This window comes from Nerophis lumbriciformis, linkage group LG06 (assembly GCF_033978685.3).
Source record: "Nerophis lumbriciformis linkage group LG06, RoL_Nlum_v2.1, whole genome shotgun sequence".
Lineage (NCBI taxonomy): Eukaryota > Metazoa > Chordata > Actinopteri > Syngnathiformes > Syngnathidae > Nerophis > Nerophis lumbriciformis.
In genome coordinates, this window is record NC_084553.2 from 13122892 (window position 1) to 13150773 (window position 27882).

A 27882-nucleotide genomic window follows, 5' to 3' on the forward strand; every position below is an offset into this window, starting at 1 on the left:
ATTTCAGAACACATACATTATACAAATATACATTATAAAATCAATAAGAAAACGGGAGCTCTAATTTGGGAGTCTGAATTAGGATCAGAAGTTCCTATATAAACATTGCGTACTCACGTCGCCTTTTTTTATTAATTACTGCAGCTGTGCACTGGATTCATTCACAAATACAAACTACAACTCACAAACACTTTAGAGTTAGGCTCCACCATCAGAATGTGTACTTAAACTTATAAAGATCACATGGATATTATTCAGTGAGTTGATTCAACAAAACTAACCTGTTATACAGGAGGAAAAAGCACACAGGACGTTTCAATTGTTCACAGACTGGTCGCTCTCATCAGAATGACAAGACACTTCCGGTCTGCAGGTGATAGCATTCAATTGGGAAGAAACGCCCTACAGCCCCCTACTGACCAATGTGAATACTGATAAATGTGGAATGACAGCTCCAAAAACGAATTCAAACCACAAAATAAAATAAATAAATCAACACAAAAATGTGACACATTATGGGTGGGTCACATTTGCATGTACAGTAGATGGCAGTATTGTCCTGTTTAAAAGTGTCACAACATTGCTGTTTACGGCAATGTTGTGAACAGGCTGTCAACACGTCACTCAGGTCCGCATGGAGCTGGAGGGGGCGTGGCCTCCAGCTCCGCCTGAAGTTCGGGAGATTTTCGGGAGAAAATTTGTCCCGGGAGGTTTTCGGGAGAGGCGCTGAATTTCGGGAGTCTCCCGGAAAATCCGGGAGGGTTGGCAAGTATGCTTTAGCGCCACCCTAGTGGCTTCCTGGAGCTTTTTAAAAAATGTATGAAAAATGGAAAAAGATGCGGGGAAAGAAAAAAATTATATTTTTAATATGGTTTCTGTAGGAGGACAAACATGACACAAACCTCCCTAATTGTTATAAAGCACACTGTTTATATTAAACATTTGGTGAGCGCCGTTTTGTCCTACTAATTTTGGCGGTCCTTGAACTCACCGTAGTTTGTTTACATGTATAACTTTCTCCGACTTCGTAGGACGTGTTTTATGCCACTTCTTTTTCTGTCTCATTTTGTCCACCAAACTTTTAACTTTGTGCATGAATGCATACAGGTGAGTTTTGTTGATGTTATTGACTTGTGTGGAGTGCTAATCAGACATATTTGGTCACTGCATGACTGCAAGCTAATCGATGCTAACATGTTATTTAGGCTAGCGATGTGCACATATTGCATCATTATGCCTCATTTGTAGCTATATTTGAGCTAATTTAGTTTCCTTTAAGTCCTCTTAGTTCAATTTATATCTCATGACACACTATCTGACTTTAAATTTTTTGCGGCTCCAGACAAATATTTTTTTTGTATTTTTGGTTCAATATGGCTCTTTCAACATTTTGGGTTGCCGACCCCTGCTCTAAAGGCTTAGTGGCCACATGCGTGGACAGCACCTTTTAGCTCTTATTTCCAAAATTGTGTACACTACTGAATTGGGGTCTTATGGCTGCTTATGTGGACACTTATACTGCCATCTGGTGGTGTTAGAAGAGTATAACATACAATGGAATTTGGGGGGAAAAAGTGTAAAAATAAGAATTAGCATGGCACTAAACATGAAGTACACGTTTGTGTACTTATGGACTAAGTAAATCATATCAAAAGATGATTCTTAGTTTTTATTCTAATTAGGGTCCAATAAACCCAAATAGCAAAGAGAAATAAAAAAAAAAGCATGTAAACAAACAGCTTGGGCTTAAAGAGGTTTAAGTACCATTTTTGACTAAAGGAATAAGCAAAATGTTCACTGCATTTTTCGGCATTATGTCATGGATATGATATTGGCGTATCATATTTTCTAATTAGCCTAAAGCAGGGCGGTCCAAACTGTTTTTTTTAACCAAGTGCTGCATGTTGAAAATGTAAAACATGCAGGGGGCATTATATACTTTTGAAAGAAAATAATAAAAATGCTTAAAACAGTTGCTATACAAATTTAACAATAAAACTTTGCCATCTTTATGTAATTGGTTGCAAAGCATATATTATTATTATTTATTAGTATCACAATTTCAGTTTTTACTCATTACATTAGTGTTTTTTGCTCTTTTTTTCCTCACATTTTTACTGTTTTTTATTTATTTCTACAATATGCGGCGGGCCAACGAAACCAAGCATTTAGTTGTATATGGCCCCCAGCTGCACTTTGGACACCCCTGGTCTAAAGCATCATGAATGAGTCACCGTGTCTACGACCAACATGCTGTCATTTCTATACTAGAATACTGAATGAGACTATAGAAAACCTATTACTAGCTCAATGTTTGTTATTGAACAATTGACTATATTGTCATTTATCATTTAGTTAAAATGTACCAAAAGCTCTTTTTGTTTTTTTACCGCTGACAAAACAAATTAGTATAATATAAATTGTGAATAAAAAAAATATTTAGTTTAGAATATGCTGAGGGTAAATGAATAAAAAAATGCTAGGGCCGAAAATACCATAATATAGAATAGAACTGTCGACGTATTTGTTTAATCTGGAGCCAGAAGATGTTTAAAGAGGACACAATGCGTAAACTTAAAGGCCTACTGAAATGCGATGTTCTTATTTAAACGGGGATAGCAGGTCCATTCTATGTGTCATACTTGATCATTTCGCGATATTGCCATATTTTTGCTGAAAGGATTTAGTAGAGAACATCGACGATAAAGTTTGCAACTTTTGGTCGCTGATAAAAAAGCCTTGCCTGTATCGGAAGTAGCAGACGAGTAGCGTGACGTCACAAGTTGTGGAGCTCCTCACATCTGCACATTGTTTACAATCATGGCCACCAGCAGCGAGATCGATTCGGACCGAGAAAGCGACGATTTCCCCATTAATTTGAGCGAGGATGAAAGATTTGTGGATGAGGAAAGTGAGCGTGAAGGACTAGCGGGCAGTGGGAGAGATTCAAATAGGGAACATGCTGTGAGAGGCGGGTGGTACCTGATATTCAGCTGGGAATGACTAAAACAGTAAATAAACACAAGATTAGCCACAACACAACCAGGCTTATATTTAATATGCCACAAATTAATCCCGCATAACAAACACCTCCCCCCTCCCGTCCATATAACCCGCCAATACAACTCAAACACCTGCACAATACACTCAATCCCACAGCCCAAAGTACCGTTCACCTCCCCAAAGTTCATACAGCACATATATTTCCCCAAAGTCCCCAAAGTTATGTACGTGACTTGCACATAGCGGCACGCACGTACGGGCAAGCGATCAAATGTTTGGAAGCGTACTCACGGTACCGTGTCTGCGTATCCAACTCAAAGTCCTCCTGGTAAGAGTCTCTGTTGTCCCAGTTCTCCACAGGCCAATGGTAAAGATTGACTGTCATCTTCCGGGAATGTAAACAATGAAACACCGGCCGTGTTTGTGTTGCTGAAGTCGGCCGCAATACACCGCTTCCCACCTACAGCGTTCTTCTTTGCTGTCTCCATTGTTCATTGAACAAATTGCAAAAGATTCACCAACACAGATGTCCAGAATACTGTGGAATTTTGCGATGAAAACAGACGACTTAAAAGCTGGCCACCATGGTGTCTCAAAATGTCCGCGACGTCACGCGCTGACGTCATCATACTGAGACGTTTTCAGCAGGATATGTCGCGTGAAATTCAAAATTGCACTTTAGTAAACTAACCCGGCCGTATTGGCATGTGTTGCAATGTTAAGATTTCATCATTGATATATAAACTATCAGACTGCGTGGTCGGTAGTAGTGGGTTTCAGTAGGCCTTTAAAATCAGAAGTATTTATTCCCTATTGGATACAATTCTAATACAATTTGTCTGAGCGCTATCTGTTCCTAGTATCAACACAGCGACTTACACAGGGCGTGCCCTTCCCCTCGCGCTCTTACAATATATATCACAATGTATGAATATGCAATGAGGTGTCTGCTTCCAGGCGTGGAATCTTCTTCTGCCTTCTCCTTCCTGGACTCCAACTTCATATCTGGTGTTGTCCTTCAGACCTCGGCAAAGAAGCCACGTCAACAGTGGCAAGAATGTGGGCGATAAGAGTGAATGTGCGTAAGCCTGAACTTGTACCCAGTTCCAACTGGAACTCAGAACTCAGAACGGCCTATTCTAAGCATTATAGCATATATATATTAAACATTTCTTAATCACTTCATCCTTCATTATCTTAATTATATCCCAACATAACGGGGATAGGTTGATTGGCAACACTAAATTGGCCCTAGCGTGTGAATGTGAGTGTGAATGTTGTCTGTCTATCTGTGTTGGCCCTGTGATGAGGTGGCGACTTGTCCAGGGTGTACCCCGCCTTCCGCCCGAATCCAGCTGAGATAGGCTCCAGCACCCCCCGCGACCCCAAAAGGGACAAGCGGTTGCAAATGGATAAATGGATAATATATCCCAATAGAACCAAGTGTTTTTATACTAATACAGTACCCCAATTACACCACAAGATGGCAGCAATCCAACACAAATGCGTTTTCTGGATATGAATGAATGAAATAAGTTTATTTCGGTCATATAATGATCAACCATTAACCATTTTGTGTGACCAGATTAACAGTACAGATTAGAAATACTTAACAATCATACACATTTACACACAAAAAGAAAAGAAAAGAAAAAGAATGACCGAAAAAGGAATAGGCTGAAGCCAAAGCTTATATTTGCCTATCCTATACCTCCACTGAAAATAAGATTGCCTGGAAAATCAACATTAAAAAACAAAACAATGGGATGAGAGTAATCGTTGCTATATTTTATAATTTTCAATTATTTCACTTTTCAAGGTTTTCTTGAACCTTAACAAAGAACTACATGTCTTCAGCTCATCACTGAGCTTGTTCCACCATTTAACTCCTAAAACTGAAATACATTTGTATTTTATATTTGTTCCTACTTTGCCTATTTCAAAAATCAATATCCCCGTAAATTATAGTTTTCTCCTCTTAATTGAAATAACTTAAGAATACAAGCTTTTTTTTAAAAACACAATATCTGAAATGTTTTTAACACATTACAACTTATAAATAATGGATTGGTATGTTCATAGTAGCACACTTTGTGTATTATTCTAATTACCCTTTTTTGAAGTTTAATTATTGGGTATATGTTGGTTTTATAAACATTTCCCCAAACTTCAACACAATATGTTAAATATGGAAAAATAAATGAATAATATAACATATGCAGACATTTCTTATTCAGCATGTGTCTTACTTTATAAAGAATATCAATTTATAAAGATGTGAAAACAACAAATAGGCTCCATGCAGCACCCAAAAAAAGGGACAAGCGGTAAAAACTGGATGAATGGAATACGAAAAATGAAGGGACACTTTAGTTGTTTGCTTATTGTATTTTCATGTTTACTTATATGTTTGTTCCCATGAAAAAGGGGTTTAACCGTTTAACCCACTAGCACACACTGTGGCCTAGTGGTTAGAGTGTCCGCTCTGAGATTGGTAGGTTGTGAGTTCAAACCCCGGCCGAGTCATACCAAAGACTATAAAAATGGGACCTATTACCTCCCTCACTCAGCATCAAGGGTTGGAATTGGGGGTTAAATCACCAAAAATTATTCCCGGGTGTGGCACCGCTGCTGCTCGCTAGTGATGGGTTGATGAGGCGTCATGAAGCGTTTCGACACATTGCAAAACTGTATTGATACTGTGTCGATACTGTGTCACTAAATACTGACATCTGCTGGACATTAAAAATCCCTACAGGCAACCTATGGATCGACTCAACTGACACTGATTTTATGACCTATTATATACAATAATATAAACTAAGTCATTGTATTTCATTTAAGATTATTTCTAGAGATAAATGCATTAAAATGTAATATCGGAAATTATTGGTATCGTTTTTTTTTAAATCCACATAAAAAACACAATTAGTGCACCAACCCAAAAAACCTCCCTCCCCCATTTACACTCATTTACACAAAAGGGTTGTTTCTTTCTGTTATTAATATTCTGGTTCCTACATTATATATCAATATATATCAATACAGTCTGCAAGGGATACAGTCCGTAAGCACACATGATTGTGCGTGCTGCTGGTCCACTAATAGTACTAACCTTTAACAGTTAATTTTACTCATTTTCATTAAGTGAAGTGTGAAGTGAATTATATTTATATAGCGCTTTTTCTCAAGTGACTCAAAGCGCTTTACATAGTGAAACCCAATATCTAAGTTACATTTTTAAACCAGTGTGGGTGGCACTGGGAGCAGGTGGGTAAAGTGTCTTGCCCAAGGACACAACGGCAGTGACTAGGATGGCAGAATTACTAGTTTCTATGTAACTGTTTTTATATTGTTTAACTCTTTTTTATTCAAGAAAATGTTTTTAATTTATTTAACTTATTTTATTTTATTAATTTTTTTAAAAAGTACCTCATCTTCACCATACCTGGTTGTCCAAATTAGGCATAATCAGTGTTGGGACTAACGCGTTACAAAGTAACGCGTTAGTGTAACGCCGTTAGTTTCGGCGGTAACTAGTAATCTAACGCGTTATTTTTTTTATTCAGTAATTTAGTTACCGTTACTACATGATGCGTTACTGCGTTATTTTACGTTACTTTTGATGTAGTATCGGCTAGAAACAGAAGCGCTGCGGTGACGTTCTTCTGAATCTTCCTCTGTCACAAGCCGGAGAGAAGAAAAGAGGCGCGGTCTATGTGTGTGTGGGTGTGTGTGTGGGGAGGCACACAAGTGAAAAAAAAAAAGTTGTTGTCACGTTCAGTCCACACACAGCGTGGTCATGGCGAGCGAAGTAACGGAGGAGCTTGAACGCCCCCGCCATTGAATCGGTGTGTTTATAAGTGCAGACTCGGTTGTGCAAAACGAGGGTTTTAAACACATGCTGAACGTGCTTGAACCACGTTACGACATCCCGTCGCGCACCCACTTCAGCAATAAGATTGTGCCAGATCTTTATGAGCAGGAGAAGAAAAAAGTTGTGGATGAACTATCCCGAGCATCAGCTGTTGCGCTCATGACAGACGGCTGGACGTCCAGCGGAACTATAAGCGCTCACTTCATCACAGCAGACTGGGAGATGAGAAGACACGCCCCCTCTACGAGAGTCACCTTGCGCAGGTACTGACACAAACAGTGGAGGAATGGAAGATAAAGATATCCCAGTCACACGTGATAATGCCAAAAATCAAATAATTACAGAGAATGAGGCAGGACTGGGACCACAGATAGGTGCTTTGCACATGTAGTGAATTTGGCATCACAGAAGGGAATCTCAGTCAATAGGATGGAGCGCCTCTTTGGGAGGATCAGGAAGGTTTCTTACTTCCACCCAAGCACAACAGCTGCTCATGTGCTTAAGACAAAGCAAGAAATGCTAAAGCTGCCTGCTCATACATGATGTCCCAACGAGGTGGAACTCCACTTATGATATGTTGGAGCAGCAGGCAGCTATATAATCTGCATTGACCCACAACACCCTGAAGACAAATGTCACCCTGTCTGATGATGATGTGAGAGTGGCAGATGAGGTCCTCCAGGTGCTTAAACCCCTCAAAAGTGTTACATCTCTACTGAGCACTGAAACTTCACCATCTGTGTCAATGATCCTGCCACTGAAAACAAGGATTGTACAATCCATGGCTCCAAGTGTGGAAGACAGCAGCATCACTCCAGATGTCAGGCTTTATTTCACTACCTATGTTTCAAGGAAGATGATGTGCCTTCTTATGTTGCACTTAAACTTTTATTAATGGTCATTGGTCCAGGTTTAAAGAAAGGAGGAATGCCTTTTTATGTTGCACTGTTTTTCATTACCGGTAATTATGTTAAAAGGAAAATAAAAATGTATGTCAAGTTGATCAACAGATTTTATTATTCTCCAGTGCAATGACAGTACTGAAATGAAGGCAAAAAGGGCATTAATGGGAGCTTTAAAAAAAAGAAAAGAAAAAAAGAAGTAACTAAATAGTTACTTTTCACAGTAACGCATTACTTTTAGGTGTAAGTAACTGAGTTAGTAACTGAGTTACTTTTGAAATAAAGTAACTAGTAAAGTAACTGGTTACTGGTTTTCAGTAACTAACCCAACACTGGGCATAATAATGTGTTAATTCCACGACTGCATATATTGGTTGATATCGGTATCGGTTGATATTGGTATCGGTAATTAAAGAGTTGGGCAATATCGGAATATTGGCAAAAAGCCATTATCGGACATCCCTAATTATTTCATATTTTCATTTAAATAAAAATATATTTTTATCTTTTTTAGATACAGTCAATAAATAATGTGAACATATATCATAACATGGAAATCTAAGATAACGTGTTGTGAATGAGGATGCTTGTGGACTGGGAATGTTTTTTTTTGTTTTTTTTTTACACATTTTTATTTAAAAAAAAACTGTTTTTCCAACGTATTAAATTTTAGACGATTTCTCTTCTTAGTTATTATTTCTCCGGCTGACAGCATTGAGGAGGTGGATTTGTTAATGTACGACAATTCTGTCGTACAAATGAGACATTTAACCTGCAGAAAATATGAATAGTAAACTAAGAATCATTTTGAAGAGATTTTGAATTCTAATAGATCAAGTGGAAACTTTGAGAGAAGAGGATGAAACGACAAGGAAATTAACACAAATACATTTTTTTCCGATATATGATCAAAATATTCCCACACGGCGGAAATCTTTCTTTTTGCCTGAGGCTGTTCCATGATCTCCGACGACGATAAATTAGAAAAGACCAACGACAGAAGTGCGACGATTCTGTTGGCAGCAGCATCTCGTTGACAGATGCGCTTCCTTATAAAAACACAGTTTGGCGCGCAGGCGTCAGTGCGACACAGTTCGCGTATCGGTCACGTGATCCAAACAGCTCATGATCGGTCACGTGACTTTCTAAAAGCGGTACGCGCACCGACACAGGGTTTTGCTCTATGAAATCGACGCATGCGCCGATGCACCGGTGTTGCCGGACCCATCACTACTGCTCACTGCTCCCCTCACCTCACAGGGCGTGAACAAGGTGATGGGTCAAATGCAGAGGGCAAATTTCACCACACTTAGTGTGTGTGTGTGTGTGTTGGTACTTTAACTTTTAACTTAATTTAGTACACTAGAGGGCGGTATGCACTTTTGGGTTAGACCCACCAGTAAACCAAAACAAGTAGAAGAAGAAATACGAGGACGTCTTCAAGATTACATTAGCAGAGCGGTGGCGTAAAGTAAAGTTGGCGTTATTTTTTCCAAAAATGTATGCTTTTTTTACGATCATAATATTTATTTAATATCATAGTAAAACTTCGTAATTGTTAATTTTTGGTGCACGTAGAAGCTCCTTCGGATAGCTTAGTTTAGAGCTTCGAACAAAGGACCCGGAAGTTAGCATCTCATGCTAAAGTCACAATAACATGGTGACACTGTGAAAATGTGTAAAGTCCAAATGCTGAGAGAGTTGGTGAAGGAGCGACTTTGTGCCGCTGCGGAAGAAATATTCGTCGTGTTGGAAAGAATGATAGCAGAGTACGAGGAGGAACTTCGTCGAACAAAAGAGAAGAACGAGCAACAACGTCAACTACTGGACGCTGTTTTCAAGCATGGACTGGAATCACACAGAACAGGTTTTTTCTTACTCTCATATGTTTAGTAACTTGATATTTGTATTGTTCTGAAATCTCCATGACAATTGTCGGAGGCAGATATTTACATATATCCGTATTTAAGTGTTACTTCTTTATTTACATAATCATATTACAAAACAGCTAGTGTTTTTCTTCCAATTGTGGTCTTTTGGTTGTCTGCAAATACTGTGTGCTAACCTTGACTATGGAATGTAAGGAGGAGAGATACTCCTTCTTTTATCTCTTCTTGTGTCCAGCTGCGGAGGGCAATGGGCAGAGGTGGGTAGAGTAGCCAGAAATTGTACTCAAGTAGGAGTACTGTTACTTTAGAGATTTATTACTCAAGTAAAAGTAAGGAGTAGTCACCCAAATATTTACTTGAGTAAAAGTAAAAAGTATGTTGTGAAAAAACTACTCAAGTACTGAGTAACTGATGAGTAACATACACACACATATCATATATATATATATATATATATATATATACACACATTTATATATATATATATATATATATATATATATATATATATATATATATATATACACACACACATTTATTTATATATATATATATATATATATATATATATATATATATATACACACACACTTATTTATTTATATATATATATATATGTATATATATATATATATATATACAGTATATAATTTATATTTATTTATTTTGCCGTTTTTGATTACATGTTAAAGGTGTTTTAATGAATATACATGCATGTTTAACACATATAGATTCCTTTCTTTCATGAAGACAAGAATATAAGTTGGTGTATTACCTGATTCTGATGACTTGCATTGATTGGAATCAGACAGTGGTGATGATAGCGTCCACGTTTTCAAATGGAGGAGAAAAAAGTTCCTCCTTTCTGTCTAATACCACATGAAAGTGGTTGATTTTTGGCATCTTATTTGTCCAGCTTCCATATTCGTTTTTATATACTTTACAAGAAATACATTGGCGGCAAACTCCGTAGCTTGCTAGCTTGTTTGCGCTGGCTTTCGGAGACTCTTGTTTTGAAAGCGCAGGCGCGATGGAGCGGCACTTTTATTGTGAAGACAGGAACTGTGCAGTCAGTCTTTAGGCTTTTGACGGGATGTACGGTTGAAATAAAAGGGTCTTTTTTCCTTCACACTTTTGATTGATTGATTGAAACTTTTATTAGTAGATTGCACAGTACAGTATATATTCCGTACAATTGACCACTAAATGGTAACACCCCAATAAGTTTTTCAACTTGTTTAAGTCAGGTCATGTGACCCCTGGCTCTGTTTGATTGGTCCAACGTCACCAGTGACTGCATCTGATTGGTGGAACGGAGTGAACGTCACCAGTGACTGTATTTGTTGAAACGCAGGCACTATGAAGGTCTGTCTGACAGACCAAAACAAACAAAGCGTGCATTAACAGATCGATAAAAAATAGTAGCGAGTAGCGAGCTGAATGTAGATAAAAGTAGCGGAGTAAAAGTAGCAGAGTAAAAGTAGCGTTTCTTCTCTATAAATATACTCAAGTAAAAGTAAAAGTATGTTGCAATAAAACTACTCTTAGAAGTACAATTTATCCCAAAAGTTACTCAAGTAGATGTAACGGAGTAAATGTAGCGCGTTACTACCCACCTCTGACAATGGGCATGTGTTTGGGCTGGAAAGACAAGACAGCGAGGGTGGGAGGGAGAGAGACTTTATAGAATAGAAGGTTTCCATATTTTAGGGGAGACCATCTTAGCTGCGCGATTGAATGTTCTATGCTGGACTGTTCTCATTATATTTACAAAGCTTTGCAAATCTATTACAAAATACCTATTCTGTGTCTGGTGGTTCTTCTACCCAGCTTTAAGTGTCGTAAAGAGCTTGGGAGCGACCAGAAACTTGAATTCCCTGGGAGGAACAACTGGTCCAAACGCAACACAATGTTAATGATGAGAATCAGGTGTCCTAATTACTTTGGCCCGGCCACAGGTGTATAAAATCAAACACTTACGCATGGGGACTGTTTCTACAAACGTTTGTGAAAGAATGGGCCGCTCTCTGAAGCTCAGTGATTTCCAGGTTCAACAAATCCAGTCGTGAAATTTCCTGGCTCCTAAATATTCCAAAGTCAACTGTCGACTTTATTACAAGAAAATGGAAGAGTTGGGGAACAACAGCAACTCAGCAACCAAGTGGTAGGCCACGTAAACTGACAGAGAGGGGTCAGCGGATGCTGAAGCGCATAGTGCAAAGACTTTCTGCACATGTCAGTTGCTACAAACTACATGGGACTTTCCAATTAACCAACGTACAGTACGCAGAGAGCTTCATGGAATGGGTTTCCATGGCCGAACAGCTGTATCTAAGACCAGAGGTGGGTAGTAACGCGCTACGTTTACTCCGTTACATCTACTTGAGTAACTTTTGGGATAAATTGTACTTCTAAGAGTAGTTTTAATGCAACTTACTTTTACTTTTACTTGAGTATATTTATAGAGAAGAGACGCTACTTTTACTCCGCTACTTTTATCTACATTCAGCTCGCTACTCGCTACTAATTTTTATCGATCTGTTAATGCACGCTTTGTTTGTTTTGGTCTGTCAGACAGACCTTCAAAGTGCCTGCCTTACTGGTGACGTTTCACTCCGTTTCACCAATAAAATGCAGTCACTAGTGACGTTTGACTCCGTTCCACCAATCAAATGCAGTCACTGGTGACGTTGGACCAATCAAACAGAGCCAGGCGGTCACATGACCTGACTTAAACAAGTTGAAAAACTTATTTGGGTGTTACCATTTAGTGGTCAATTGTACGGAATAAGTACTGTACTGTGCAATCTACTAATACAAGTTTCAATCAATCAATCAAAAGTGTGAAGGAAAAAAGACACGTTTTTATTTCAACCGTACATCCCGTCAAAAGCCTAAAGACTGACTGCACAGTTCCTGTCTTCACAATAAAAGTGCCGCTCCATCGCGCCTGCACTTACAAAATAAGAGTCTCCGAAAGCCAGCGCAAACAAGCTAGCAAGCTACGGAATGTGCCGCCAATGTATTTCTTGTAAAGTGTGTGAAAACGAATATGGAAGCTGGACAAATAAAATGCCAAAAACCAACCACTTTCATGTGGTATTAGACAGAAAGGAGGAACTTTTCTTCTCCTCCATTTGAAAACGTGGACGTTACCAGCACTACTGTCTGATTACAATCAATGCAAGTCATCAGAATCAGGTAATACACCAACTTATATTCTTGTCTTCATGAAAGAAAGGAATCTATATGTGTTAAACATGCATGTATATTCATTAAAACACCTTTAACATGTAAACAAAAACGGCAAACTAAATAAATATAAATGATATACTGTATATATCAATTTATGTGTATATAAATATATATATATATATATATATATATATATATATATATATAAATACATACATATAAATATAAATATATATATATATATATATATATATATATATATATATATATATATATATATATATGATATGTGTGTGTATGTTACTCATCAGTTACTCAGTACTTGAGTAGTTTTTTCACAACATACTTTTTACTTTTACTCAAGTAAATATTTGGGTGACTACTCATTACTTTTACTTGAGTAATAAATCTCTAAAGTAACAGTACTCTTACTTGAGTACAATTTCTGGCTACTCTACCCACCTCTGTCTAAGACCCCCAAGTCCGGGGGTCAGCAACCCGCGGCTTTAGAGACGCATCTTTAGCGCCGCCCTAGTGGCTCCCTGGACCTCTCTCAGAGATGTGTGAAAATGGAATAAGTTAAAATTTTATTTTTTGTTTTAATATATTTTCTGACATGACACAAACCTTAATTGTTAGAAATCCCACCGTTTATGTTATACATGCTTCACTGATGAGAGTATTTGGCAAGCACCGTTTTTTTCCCTTTACCAATTTGTAGTAGTTTGTTTACATGTACAACTTTCTCCAATGTTGCCACAGAAAGACGTGTTTTATGCCACTCCTTCTTGGTCTCATTTTGTCCACCAAACATTTTATACTGTGCGCGAATGCACAAAGGTGAACTTTGTGGATTTTATTGATTTGCTGGAGTGCTTATCAGGCATAATTGGTCGATCCATGAATGCAAAGCTAATCGATGCTAACATGCTTTTTAGGCTAGTTATATGTACATATTGCATCATTATGCCTCGTGTGTAGGTATATTTGATCTCGTTTAATTTCCTTTACTTATGTCCTCTGTGTATTTAATTTATATCTGTATGTAATATTGGCTGAATTTCCTCATAGTTGTGTGCCATGTTGTTCCAGACCACAGCAAACGTTACCCAGCTTGCAAAGATTGTAATAAATCCATTAGTAGAAGGCAGCCTGCCGTTTCCTTAAACTTGAACACACTTTTGGCCATTCTGAGCCAGCAATTTCCAGAAGTTATCTCAGCCTGTGAGAAGCCTCCATTTTACTAATGATTTCCAATGTTGCCAAAATGTGTAGAGTGAAAAATGAAATACAAATTTTCTGTCGACGAAGATTTGCATCAGGCTTTGATAGTAGGCTAATATAGACACTTACATCATTTGTTGTCTTCATTATAAACTTATATAAGGCTTTTAATTTTTGGCGGCTCCAGACATTTTTTTTTTTTTGTATTTTTGATCCAATATGGCTCTTCCAACATTTTGGGTTGCCGACCCCTGACCAAGTCCAATGCAAAGCGTGGGATGCAGTGGTGTAAACCACGTCACCACTGGACTCTAGAGCAGTGGAGACACCCTCTCTGGAGTGATGAATCACGCTTTTTCATTAGGCAATCTGATGGACGAGTCTGGGTTTGGATGTTGCCAGAAGAGCGGTACATTTCGGACTGCATTGTACCAAGTGTGAAATTTGGTGGAGGAGGAATTATGGTGTGGAGTTGTTTTTCAGGAGTTGGGTTTGGTCCATTAGTTCCAGTGAAAGGAACTTTGAATGCTCCAGGAAACCAAAACATTTTTGGACAATTCCATGCTCCCAACCTTGTGGGAACAGTTTGGAGCGGGCCCTTTCGTCTTTCAACATGACTGTGCACCAGTGCACAAAGCAAGGTCCATAAAGACATGGATGACAGAGTCTGGTGTGGATGAACTTGACTGGCCTGCACAGAGTCCTGACCTGAACCCGATAGAACACCTTTGGTATGAATTAGAACGGAGACTGAGAGCCAGACCAACATCAGTGTGTGACCTCACCAATGCGCTTTTGGAAGAATGGTCGAAAATTCCTATAAACACACTCAGATGAGTTGAAGCTGTAATAGCAGCAAAAGGTGGACCGACATCATATTGAACCCTATGGGTTAGGAATGGGATGGCACTTCGAGTTCATATGTGAGTCAAGTTTATATCTGCCTCAAGCCACATAGAAGGCCTTACTGACAATAACTCGTGATCTGATTGGCTATCGCAACTGTCAATCACTGTGTTTCCCCGTTCGCTGTAACGCCCGCATTGCTGAATCTGAAGGCCTCTGGCAGATTTGGTACAGCATGGCAACATAAGCTAGCTGAATTCTGATTGGATAAAAACTCTATAAACTAAAAACAACCGCGCTGGAAGGAGCATAATATGACATGAAGAGAATATGAATACTTTTAGATATTTAGGGAAAGTAAATAAACAAAAATACTTTTATCTTTAACTATGATCATGATTTCTGGTTATGTTAGGTCAGCAGAGAAGTCCTTGCTGGCCCTGACAGCACACCACTGCTTATTTTGCACTCCATGCTTTGTTGTGCGAAAGTAAGGTATCTTACAAACCCCGTTTCCATATGAGTTGGGAAATTGTGTTAGATGTAAATATAAACGGAATACACTGATTTGCAAATCATTTTCAACCCATATTCAGTTGAATATACTACAAAGACAACATATTTCATGTTCAAACTGATAAACATTTTATTTTTTTTCAAATAATCATTAACTTTAGAATTTGATGCCAGCAACACGTGACAAAGAAGTTGGGAAAGGTGGCAATAAATACTGATAAAGTTGAGGAATGCTCATCAAACACTTATTTGGAACATCCCACAGGTGAACAGGCAAATTGGGAACAGGTGGGTGCCATGATTGGGTATAAAAGTAGATTCCATGAAATGCTCAGTCATTCACAAACAAGGATGGGGCGAGGGTCACCACTTTGTCAACAAATGCGTGAGCAAATTGTTGAACAGTTTAAGAAAAACCTTTCTCAACCAGCTATTGCAAGGAATTTAGGGATTTCACCATCTACGGTCCATAATATCATCAAAGGGTTCAGAGAATCTGGAGAAATCACTGCACGTAAGCAGCTAAGCATGTGGCCTTTGATCCCTCAGGCTGTACTGCATCAACAAGCGACATCGGTGTGTAAAGGATATCACCACATGGGCTCAGGAACACTTCAGAAACCCACTGTCAGTAACTACAGTTGGTCGCTACATCTGTAAGTGCAAGTTAAAACTCTCCTATGCAAGGCGAAAACCGTTTATCAACAACACCCAGAAACGGCGTCGGCTTCGCTGGGCCTGAGCTCATCTAAGATGGACTGATACAAAGTGGAAAAGTGTTCTGTGGTCTGACGAGTCCACATTTCAAATTATTTTTGAAAACTGTGGAAGTCGTGTCCTCCGGACCAAAGAGGAAAAGAACCATCCGGATTGTTATAGGCGCAAAGTTGAAAAGCCAGCCTCTGTGATGGTATGGGGGTGTATTAGTGCCCAAGACATGGGGAACTTACACATCTGTGAAGGCGCCATTAATGCTGAAAGGTACATACAGGTTTTGGAGCAACATATGTTGCCATCCAAGCAACGTTACCATGGACGCCCCTGCTTATTTCAGCAAGACAATGCCAAGCCACGTGTTACATCAACGTGGCTTCATAGTAAAAGAGTGCGGGTACTAGACTGGCCTGCCTGTAGTCCAGACCTGTCTCCCATTGAAAATGTGTGGCGCATTATGAAGCTTAAAATATTACAACGGAGACCCCCGGACTGTTGAACAACTTAAGCTGTACATCAAGCAAGAATGGGAAAGAATTCCACCTGAGAAGCTTAAAAAATGTGTCTCCTCAGTTCCCAAACGTTTACTGAGTGTTGTTAAAAGAAAAGGCCATGTAACACAGTGGTGAACATGCCCTTTCCCAACTACTTTGGCACGTGTTTCAGCCATGAAATTCTAAGCTAATTATTATTTGCAAAAACAAAATAAAGTTTATGAGTTTGAACATCAAATATGTTGTCTTTGTAGTGCATTCAATTGAATATGGGTTGAAAATGATTTGCAAATCATCGTATTCCGTTTATATTTACATCTAACACAATTTCCCAACTCATATGGAAACAGGGTTTGTATAAGATATTGAATTGTTCACATTCATTAACAATGGAAAGGCAATATCACAATCGAGGAGCACCCCCTGGAAGATGTGGTTGAGTTTGTCTACCTGGGAAGCAACATCAGCACAGATGGAGGAGCTGATAAAGATGTCGACCTGCGCATCAGCAAAGCAAAACATGCCTCTAGAACTCTCCGACCTGTATGGCTCTCTTCCCAGAAAACACCAAAATCAGAATCTTCAATACAAATGTAAAATATGTTCTTCTTTATGGCTATGAAACTTGGAAAACCACCAAATCAATCATCTGTCTCAGGTACATACTGAGGATTTGGTAGCCCAACAAGATATCAAATGTAGACCTGTGGAGATGCATGAACCAAGAGCAAATTCAAAATGAAATCAAAAGAAGAAAGTGGGGATGGATCGGCCATAGACTTAGGAAGGATCCGAGAAACATAGCAAGACAAGCCCTGGACTATAATCCTGAGGGCAAGAGGAAGCCAGGGAGACCAAAATTCAACTGGAGGCGGTTCACTCTTGATGAACTGACCAAGATGGGGACCTCTTGGCAAGAAGCGAAGACCATCGCACAGAAGAGAGTGAGGTGGAGATCCATGGTAGACGGCGGGGTTTGATGGTAGCGGGGGGTGTATATTGTAGCGTCCCGGAAGAGTTAGTGCTGCAAGGGGTTCTGGGTATTTGTTCTGTTGTGTTTGTTGTGTTACGGTGCGGATGTTCTCCCGAAATGTGTTTGTCATTCTTGTTTGGTGTGGGTTCACAGTGTGGCGCATATTTGTAACAGTGTTAAAGTTGTTTATACGGCCACACTCAGTGTGACCTGTATGGCTGTTGATCAAGTATGCATTGCATTCACGTACGTGTATATGTAAGCCGCATATACTATATGAGTGGTCCGGCGGGGCGGTTGCTGGTTGTTCCATCTCCATCGTTGGGGTCCCTGCAGGTGGGGTGGGTGGTTCCCGTGGCCCTGTGCCTGGGTGGTCCTGCGGCGGTCGGTTTGGGTGGGGTGGCCAGGGGCTGGCCTCGCCGCGCTCTCCGGGGGTGGGGGGTGGGCTTGTGGGGGCACGGTTGCCGGTGGGGCGGGGGCGGTCTTCCCGTCCGGTTGCGGGGAGTCTCTGGGTCCCTCGGGCGGGGCGTCTCGCCTTTCTGCCCGTGTGGGGTGTGGTCTCTCGCTGGCTTGGGGTCTGGCTGTCCCCTGCTGTTCTCGTGCCCTGTCCTCTGCCGGGTGCGTCTGTCTGCGGCCTGCTGCTGGCCCTTGTGGGCGGTACGGTGGGCCGGGCTCTAGGGTTCCTGTCGCTGGCCGGCTTGGCTGCGTGGGGGCGGTGGTCCCTGGTTCCCTGGGCACCACGCCTACTGTTTGTGGGTTGGGCTCTCGGGGGTGTTGGGGCCGTGCTCTGGCTCCCACGCACTCTGGGAGTCGAATGTATTGTACATACAAATTCACATATGCTCACATACGTACATAGGTACCTACGCTCCCACATACATACACAAATACAGTACATATTTACATACCTAAAGTTCGTACATCCACACGCACATTCAATATACAAACATACACATACACATTCTGTACATATACATTCACTGTACAAACACATATACACATTCTGTACATATACAAGTACATATGCATACTTACACTCATGCACATAATCACGTTTCATCAAACATATATTAACGTTGTTGTCCTAGGGTAAACTGGGTGTAACACATGGCACACTGACAAAGCTTAACCTATTGTTACTATAACAATCTACAAGGTTAATGTAGGTTGCTTCTCTTTCTCCCCCTCCATTTTTCTGCATTCTTTCGTATCTCAAGTTATCATTACGTATATGTATTGTTGCATTTAAACAACTGTATTGTTGATAATAAAGGTAAATTATTGGTATTGTTCATTATCAATAGCGCTATTTCTATTGGTATTTGTATTGATCCATTTGTAGTGTAATAATGCTCATTGTCATTTCTGTATTATTTTTTATTTTTCGCTAACTGCTTATTTGCTATTACTTTTACCATCATATTTGTGCATGTCGTATTTGCTGATGTTGCTCTATTGTTGTTGTTGTTGTTGTTTGCTGTTGTTGTTTTTGTCTCTCAGTCTGATCCCCCTCTTGTCCCCACAGTTTCCCCCTCTGTCTTCTTTTTTTTTCTCTTTCTATCCCCTCCTGCTCTGGCCCGGCTGCACTAAATGATAATATAAATACATTTAATAAAGTCAAATACAAATAAGGCAACAAGAGAAGTATCCTACACTTCTCTTTTGTAAAGTAAATCTGAACAGCCGACATGGGCATCTACATCAACTATATGATTTGCCTGAGAAGCTGGACAGGACAAAAAAAAAATGAATGGAGGAAAAGCGGATGTGACGACAGGTTGTAGAGGACGCTAACGACAGTGCCTTTAAGGCACGCCTCCAATATTGTTGTCCGGGTGGAAATCGGGAGAAATTCGGGAGAATGGTTGTCCCGGGAGATTTTCGGGAGGGGCACTGAAATTCGGGAGGGTTGGCAAGTATGCTCCATACTTTCTTGTGCGAAAGTAAGGTACCTTATTATAAGATATTGAATTGTTCACATTCATTAACAATGTAAAGGCGATATCACTTAAAGATCTTAAAAAATAGCCAAATAAGGGTTTTGGTATATGTTTTACTGGGTTTCTAATTCCGGTGTTTGTGTTTTGTAGACGTCGGTGAAGTAGCTTTTCCCCCTGAGCTGCAGGTGTGGGGCACCAGGATGGAGCAAGAGGAGCCAAATCCCCCCCACATTAAGGAGGAGCATGTGTGTACTCGGGAGTATGCCGACATCAGCAAGTTTGCAGTGGCCCATGAAGTGGCAAAGAGTGAAAATGATGACGATGACGCTCAGCTGTCCCAGCTTGATGAGAGTCAAAGTTCAGAGAAGAGAAGATGGGAAGCAGACAGCCTCTTGGCTGCGCTGCCAGGTAGTGATGACGCCAGTTGCCACTCTCTTGACACGGACCATGAAGACGGTAGAAGATTCGCTCTCAAAGGCAGTTTGACGACACACACCGGAGGAAACACATTCTCGTGCTCGGTCTGCAACACCAGTTTTAGGGACCGCTCCACGTTGGAGAGGCACGTGAGGACGCACACGGGCGAGAAACCCTGCGCTTGTTCACTTTGTGACGAAAGCTTCTCCCAGAAGTGCAATTTGCTGAGGCACGCCAGGACGCACGCGGGGGAAGAAACACTTCCCCGCGAGAAACCGTTTACCTGCTCGGCGTGCGGGAAGCGGTTCTCTCAGAAAGCGAACTTGACGACCCACTCGAGGACGCACACGGGCGAGAAACCCTTCCCTTGCTCGGTCTGCGGCCAACGATTCTCGCTCAAAGACAGCTTGGTAAAGCACACGAGGAGACACACGGGGGAGAAACCTTTCGCCTGCAGGGTTTGCGGTCAGAGGTTCTCGCAAAAGTACACTTTGTTGACACACACGCGAACGCACACGGGCGAGAAGCCCTTCAGCTGCAGCGTGTGTGACAGAACCTTCTCCCGGAAATACCTCGTCAGCAAACATAAGTGCAGCAGCAAATAACCTTGCTCGAATTCAAATGACGACACAAAACAATGTTGACTTAAAAACTATACAGTCGTGGTCAAAAGTTTACATACACTTGTAAAGAACATAATGTCATGGCTGTCTTGAGTTTCCAATAATTTCTACAACTTTTAATTTTTTGTGATAGAGTGATTGGAGCACATACTTGTTGGTCACAAAAAACATTCATGTAATTTGGTTCTTTTATGAATTTATTATGGGTCTACTGAAAATGTGAGCAAATGTGCTGGGTCAAAAGTATACATACAGCATTGTTAATATTTGGTTACATGTCCCTTGGCAAGTTTCACTGCACTAAGGCGCTTTTGGTAGCCATCCACAAGCTTCTGGTTGAAATTTTGACCACTCCTCTTGACAAAATTGGTGCAGTTCAGCTAAAATGTGTTGGTTTTCTGACATGGACTTGTTTCTTCAGCATTGTCCACACGTTTAAGTCAGGACTTTGGAATCCACTCTAAAACCTTAATTCTAGCCTGATTTAGCCATTCCTTTACCACTTTTGACGTGTGTTTGGGGTCATTGTCCTGTTGGAACACCCAACTGCGCCCAAGACCCAACCTCCGGGCAGATGATTTTAGGTTGTCCTGAAGAATTTGGAGGTAACTCTCCTTTTTTATTGTTCCATTTACTCTCTGTAAAGCACCGGTTCCATTGGCAGCAAAACAGGCCCAGAATATAATACTACCACCACCACGCTTGACGGTAGGTATGGTGTTCCTGGGATTAAAGGCCTCACCTTTTCTCCTCCAGACATATTGCTGGGTATTGTGGCCAAACAGCTAAAAAAAATGTTTATCTCACCACAAAACTTTCCTCCAGGAGGTCTTATGTTTGTCCATGTGATCAGCAGAAAACTTTAGACGAGCCTTAAGGTGTCGCTTCTGGAGCAAGGTAGCCTCTCAGTCCATGGCGATGCAAAACACGCTTGACTGTGGACAATGACACCTGGGTTCTAGCAGCTTCCAATTCATTGCAGACCTGCTTTTTGGTGGTTCTCGGTTGACTCTTGATCATCCTGACCAATTTTCTCTCAGCAGCAGGTGATAGCTTACATTTTCTTCCTGACCGTGGCAGTGACAAAACTGTGCCATGCACTTTATACTTACTTAACAAATGCCTGCACAGTTGCTCTTGGGACCTTAAACTGCTTTGAAATGGCTCCAAGTGACTTTCCTGACTTGTTCAAGTCAATGATTCGTTTTTTTCAGATCTGTGCTGAGTTCCTTTGACTTTCCCATTGTCGCGTTTGTAACCGTGTCTAATGACTGCGTCGCATGAGCCCTATTTAAATGGGCTCAGAGAAGTCAACAGGTGTCGCCAATCATAATCACTCACATGAAGTTAAAAGGTCAAGACATGAAGCTAATTTGATTTGATTATAACTTTTGTACATCACCAAAATTGATAATGTATCTTGGCTGTATGTATACTTTTGACCCAGCAGATGTGGTCACATTTTCAGTAGACCCATAATAAATTCATAAAAGAACCAAACTTCATGAATGTTTTTTGTGACCAACAAGTATGTGCTCCAATCACTCTATCACAAAAAACTAAGAGTTGTAGAAATGATTGGAAACTCAAGACAGCCATGACATTATGTCCTTCACAAGTGTATGTAAACTTTTGACCACGACTGTACATAAACTGCTCAGCATTTTCGATAGGATTGTAGTTCCTAACATTGTTGACTAGATAAAGATGTGACATCAAGGGATAGAATTGGGGGTTAAATAACCAAAAATGATTCCCGAGCGTGGCCATCGCTGCTGCTCACTGCTCCCTTCACCTCCCAGGGGGTGAACAAGGGGATGGGTCAAATGCAGAGGACAAATTTCACCACACCTAGTGTGTGTGTGACAATCATTGGTACTTTGTACCGAGGATGTCGTTGTGGCTTGTGCAGCCCTTTGAGACACTTGTGATTTAGGGCTATATAAATAAACATTGATTGATTGATTGATTGATTGACTTTAACTTTATATACTTGATAGACTTATGTTAATTAATATGTATATTATGATTTGTTTCTACATTTAAAACACTTCCTTGTGGTCTACATCAGTGGTCCCCAACCTTTTTGTAACTGCGGACAGGTCAACGCTTGAAAATTTGGTATGTTTTTATTTGTTTTGTTTTTTTTGGTCATAAAAAAATACAATCATGTGTGCTTACGGACTGTATCCCTGCAGACTGTATTGATCTATATTGATATATAATGTAGGAACCAGAATATTAATAACAGAAAGAAACAACCCTTTTGTGTGAATGAGTGTAAATGGGGGAGGGAGTTTATTTTGGGTTGGTGCACTAATTGTAAGTGTATCTTGTGTTTTTTATGTTGATTTAATAAAAATGTATTTATTTATTTATATTTTTTAATTTCTTGTGCGGCCCGGTACCAATTGATCCACGGACCGGTACCGGGCCGCGGCCTGGTGGTTGGGGACCACTGGTCTACATCAGTTATTTATAACTGTTTTAGGAAAAATAAAAAGCAAAATACCTCAACAAAAACTGCTTTTGGCTCTAATTTAAATCGTTTGGGGTTTTTTTTGTTTTGTTTTGGCGTTTACCACCAAAGCCTTCCTGTGTCCAATGATTAATTACCCCCTGACTTTTGAAACAATAAGTACATTATATTTGATCAACACAAAAAACACTGATACTTGTGACAAAAAAACATAAAAGAGCCTGAAAAAAATAAAATCATATTGGACCAATATCGAGACTACTCTAGTATCGACAATACCAACATTTGGATCGGCCGGCCAATCTACTTTTTATCTGTCGAAGACATTTGCCGGATAAATTATGTAAAGTTGCCGACCAAACAATCAAACATTTGGACGGTTTTCTCTTTTCCAATTTAATTTGATGTATTTGATATATTGTGCAAATCTGACGTGTACAGTATTTTTCTTTAAAATTCAATAAAACTAATAAAAAAGCAAGTCACGAATCAGTGCTGCGCAACGCTGGAGGACATCGGAACCATTGCGGTCTTGCTGTGGTTCCGACACGGGCATATATGAGCAACGTACACCAACAGCAGCACTTGACCAAAACGAAAAGAAAAGAATAATCTTGGAGAGTTTTGCTACAATAAGAAGACAAAAAAGAAACTAGCACTTATTAAATATCTGAGGTATGTTAAAGTCACTTTAATTTGATACATTTATTAGCGTAACGACGACAAAGTAGTGAAATGTGTCAATTAGATGTTACAATTGGTGCGCGGTTGTAAAACCTGCAGGATAGTATTTTGGACGTAAATTAATTAAAAATACTAATCAACTACAACACTGTCAGCTTGCGTTGTTATAATTTTACGTAAAAATGGTGGCAATTTGCAAGAAAGTTTGTCCAGGTGAAAATTAGTCATTTTCGCCTGCTTACTTGATATACGGTGTTATCGCGATATATTGACGATGATAATTAATAGAGATGTCCGATAATGGCTTTTTTGCTGATATCCGATATTGTCCAACTCTTAATTACCGATTCCGATATCAACCGATACCGATATATACAGTCGTGGAATTAAGACATTATTATGCCTAATTTTGTTGTGATGCCCCGCTGGATGCATTAAACAATGTAACAAGGTTTTCCAAAATAAATCAACTCAAGTTATGGGAAAAAAATGCCAACATGGCTCTGCCATATTTATTATTGAAGTCACAAAGTGCATTATTTTTTTAAACATGCCTCAAAACAGCAGCTTGGAATTTTGGACATGCTCTCCCTGAGAGAGCATGAGGAGGTTGAGGTGGGCGGGGTTGAGGTGGTGGGGTAGCAGGGGTGTATATTGTAGCGTCCTGGACGAGTTAGTGCTGCAAGGGCTTCTGGGTATTTGTTCTGTTGTGTTTCATGTTGTGTTACGGTGCGGATGTTCTCCCGAAATGTGTTTGTTATTCTTGTTTGGTGTGGGTTCACAGTGTGGCGCATATTTGTAACAGTGTTAAAGTTGTTTATACGGCCACCCTCAGTGTGACCTGTATGGCTGTTGACCAAGTATGTCTTGCATTCACTTGTGTGTGTGTGAAAAGACGTGGATATTAAGTGATTGGGATGACTGCGCTTCTCCCTACGTCCGTGTACCACTCCGTACAGCGGCGTTTTAAAAAGGCATAAATGTTACTTTTTTAAACCGATACCGATAATTTCCGATATTACATTTTTAAAGTGTTTATCGCCGATAATATCGGCAGTTCGATAATATTGAGATAATATTCATCTCTAATAATCAAGTATACGCTGTAATGCAAATTCTTGGCCGAAACCGAAAATGAGGCAACCGTGGCCAAAAAACCGAATCACAGATATTTTTTTTTTTAGCCTATGCTAATTTTTTTACCATTCCATTTATGGCTATGACTGCTTACTATTCTCACTAATATCAAGGCTTTTTTTTTTTTTTGCACAACTTATTTTTTAACCTTCAAATAATTCAACAATCATACAATTTTAACAATAATTTGCCATTGATATTCCAACAATATCAAATGGTAGATGGCATGGAAACAAAGACAACAAGCATAGATAGATAGTACTTTATTGATTCCTTCAGGAGAGTTAGTTCCCTCAGAAAAATAGAAATTCCAGCAGCAGTGTACAGAATTGAGATCGAATTTAAAAGTAAATAATGAGGGTATGAATGGAAACAAAATAGAAAAATATTACAATAAGAATAAAAATAAAAAGCAACAATGAGAATAAAAATATAACAGTAAAATAAGAATATAATAAGAGAAACTAGGCAGTAGTGACCATGTTATGAAAAAGTATTGCACTGTTATTGTTTTGCATCCCCTGTCATCCTAGGTAATGGGTCCCATTTTCATAGCCTTTGGTATGACTCGGCCGGGGTTTGAACTCACAACCTACCGATCTCAGGGCGGACACTCTAACCACTAGGCCACTTAAACCCTATCATAGCACCCACTTGGTTCCAATTAGCATGTTTACTTGTGGAGTGTTCCAAATAAGTGTTTGATGAGCATTCCTCAACTTTCTCAGTCTTTTTTGCCACTTCTCCCAGCTTTTTTGAAGCATGTTGCAGGCATCAAATTCCAAATGATTTAATATTTGCAAAAAAAGAACAAAGTTTTCCAGTTCGAACGTTAAGTATCTTGTCTTTGCAGTCCATTCAATTGAATATAGGTTGAAAAGGATTTGCAAATCATTGTATTCTGTTTTTATTTACCATTTAAACAACGTGCCAACTTCACTGGTTTTGGGTTTTGTATATTCCGAGCATTTATTTTGACATGTCCGAATGCTGCTAGAATTTTAAGTGGAATTCTGAACCAAGTTTCTTTGTATATTGTGTGCAATGACAATAAAAGCATCTTATCCTATCTTATGATGAAAATTGGTGTTTGTTTCTGTCTCCTGCAGACGTTAGGATGGAGCAGGAGGAGTCACAGTCCCCCCACGTCAAAGAAGAAGAGGAGGAGCAAGCGTGGACTCGGCAAGATGCCGACGTCAGAAAGTTCCCGGTGATTCGTGTTATTGTGAAAAGCGAAGAAGACGACGATGAATCTCAGTGGTCACAGCGCGATAACAGGCAAAGTGAGGAGAAGAGAAGATCGGACGCGAAGAGCCCGCTGACTCCGCTGTTGGATAGCGACGACACAACGTCACAATCTCCTGACACCGATGATGATGAAGACTTAAACGCTAACAAGACTCGTCACGCTGACAAGAAACACTTTAAATGCTCTCAATGTGACAAAACGTTTAGTGAACGGAGGATTTTGAAGCGACACATAAGGGTCCACACGGGGGGAAAACCCTTCATTTGCTCGGTTTGCAGTAAAAGCTTCAAAGTGAAGGAATATTTAATCATTCACATGAGGACGCACACAGGAGAAAAACCGTTCATCTGCTCTATTTGTGGAGGAAGATTCTCTCAAAAGGGCAGTTTGATGAAACACACAAGAACACACACGGGAGAAAAACCATTTTCTTGTTCAATCTGTGGCAAAACCTTTGCCGCGAAGGGACACTTGACCGCACACACAAGGACACACACTGGCGAAAAACCGTATTCCTGCTCAGTGTGCAACACAAGTTTTAGTGATAGTTCAGCACTAGGGAGGCACACACGAACACACACTGGTGAGAAACCTTTCATTTGTTCACTTTGTGGCGAAAGGTTCGCTCAAAAGGGCAATTTAATGGCGCACATGAATAGACATACTGGCGATAAACCATTTTCCTGCTCCTTCTGTGGTCAAACATTCTCTCGAAAGGGGATTTTGTTGAAACACACAAGAAGACACACTGGCGAGAAACCATTTAGGTGTGATATGTGCAATAAAAGTTTTACTTACAAGTACCAGTTGAACAAACACAAGTGTGCTGGTGTAAAGCACTAAATGAAATAAAGTATGACCGCACTAGGATATAAGATGATGAAATGCATCATGTTATAAATCAATTATCCATATCTTCATCCTGTGTGCATCTGTTCTGAAATAAAAGTATTGGCACTAAATTACTAATAAATATATTTTGCTGAAAAGCTCTCATTTTGAGATCACACTCATACACAGCCATGAGCACCTTTACTTCTAGAAAGAGATTCAAACCTTCGATACGGTCTATTATCTGAACGCTTCAGTTTGATTTGGACCTAAAGTTTTTTTGTTTTTTTTTGTTTTTTCAGCTAAACACAAAGTCCTTAAATCGATTACAACTCCTCACAATTGGTTCTCGAGGTGTCCTAAGTTTGGTCTGCAGCTCATTTTCAATAGGCTCTTTGCATGTTATTTATTTACAAATAACAAAAATAAAACTGTATATATATATATATATATATATATATATATATATATGTATATGTGTGTGTGTGTATGTGTATTATATTTATATATATATGTGTGTGTGTATATATATATATATATATATATATATATATATGTGTGTGTGTATGTGTGTGTGTATATATATATATATATATGTATATATATATGTGTGTGTTTATATACATACATATGTATGTATGTATGTATATATACATATATATATGTATGTATGTATGTACTGTATATATGTATGTATATATATATATGTGTGTATATATATATATGTATATGTATGTATATATATGTGTATACGTATGTATATGTATATATATGTGTGTGTATATATGTATGTATATATATGTGTATACGTATGTATATGTGTGTATATATATATAAATAAATGTGTGTATATATGTATATACATATATATGTATATATATATATGTAT

General features: G+C 39.5%; 3 protein-coding genes across 3 annotated transcripts in view; all 3 read left to right on the forward strand.

Annotated features, from left to right (window-relative positions):
- Positions 1-27882, forward strand: part of LOC133608483 (uncharacterized) — a 265786-nt gene that overhangs the window by 132998 nt on the left and 104906 nt on the right. The window lies entirely within an intron of this gene.
- LOC140676625 (uncharacterized) lies at positions 9054-20664 on the forward strand. Its single transcript, XM_061963482.2, has 2 exons — positions 9054-9649; positions 19724-20664. The coding sequence occupies exons 1-2, from the start codon at positions 9457-9459 to the stop codon at positions 20593-20595; spliced, it is 1065 nt and encodes a 354-aa protein (XP_061819466.2). The 5' UTR covers positions 9054-9456; the 3' UTR covers positions 20596-20664.
- LOC133608279 (uncharacterized) lies at positions 23608-27137 on the forward strand. Its single transcript, XM_061963483.2, has 2 exons — positions 23608-23767; positions 26023-27137. Exon 2 carries the CDS (start codon positions 26031-26033, stop codon positions 27003-27005), a length of 975 nt encoding a protein of 324 aa, XP_061819467.2. The 5' UTR covers positions 23608-23767; positions 26023-26030; the 3' UTR covers positions 27006-27137.

Bases quoted from the DNA above. Each gene is read 5' to 3' on its own strand.
- LOC133608279 (XM_061963483.2), top strand. From the start codon at position 26,031: ATGGAGCAGGAGGAGTCACAGTCCCCCCACGTCAAAGAAGAAGAGGAG.
- LOC140676625 (XM_061963482.2), top strand. From the start codon at position 9,457: ATGTGTAAAGTCCAAATGCTGAGAGAGTTGGTGAAGGAGCGACTTTGT. The intron at 9,650-19,723 runs GTTTTTTCTTAC...TGTGTTTTGTAG, and splicing joins ACTGGAATCACACAGAACAG to ACGTCGGTGAAGTAGCTTTT.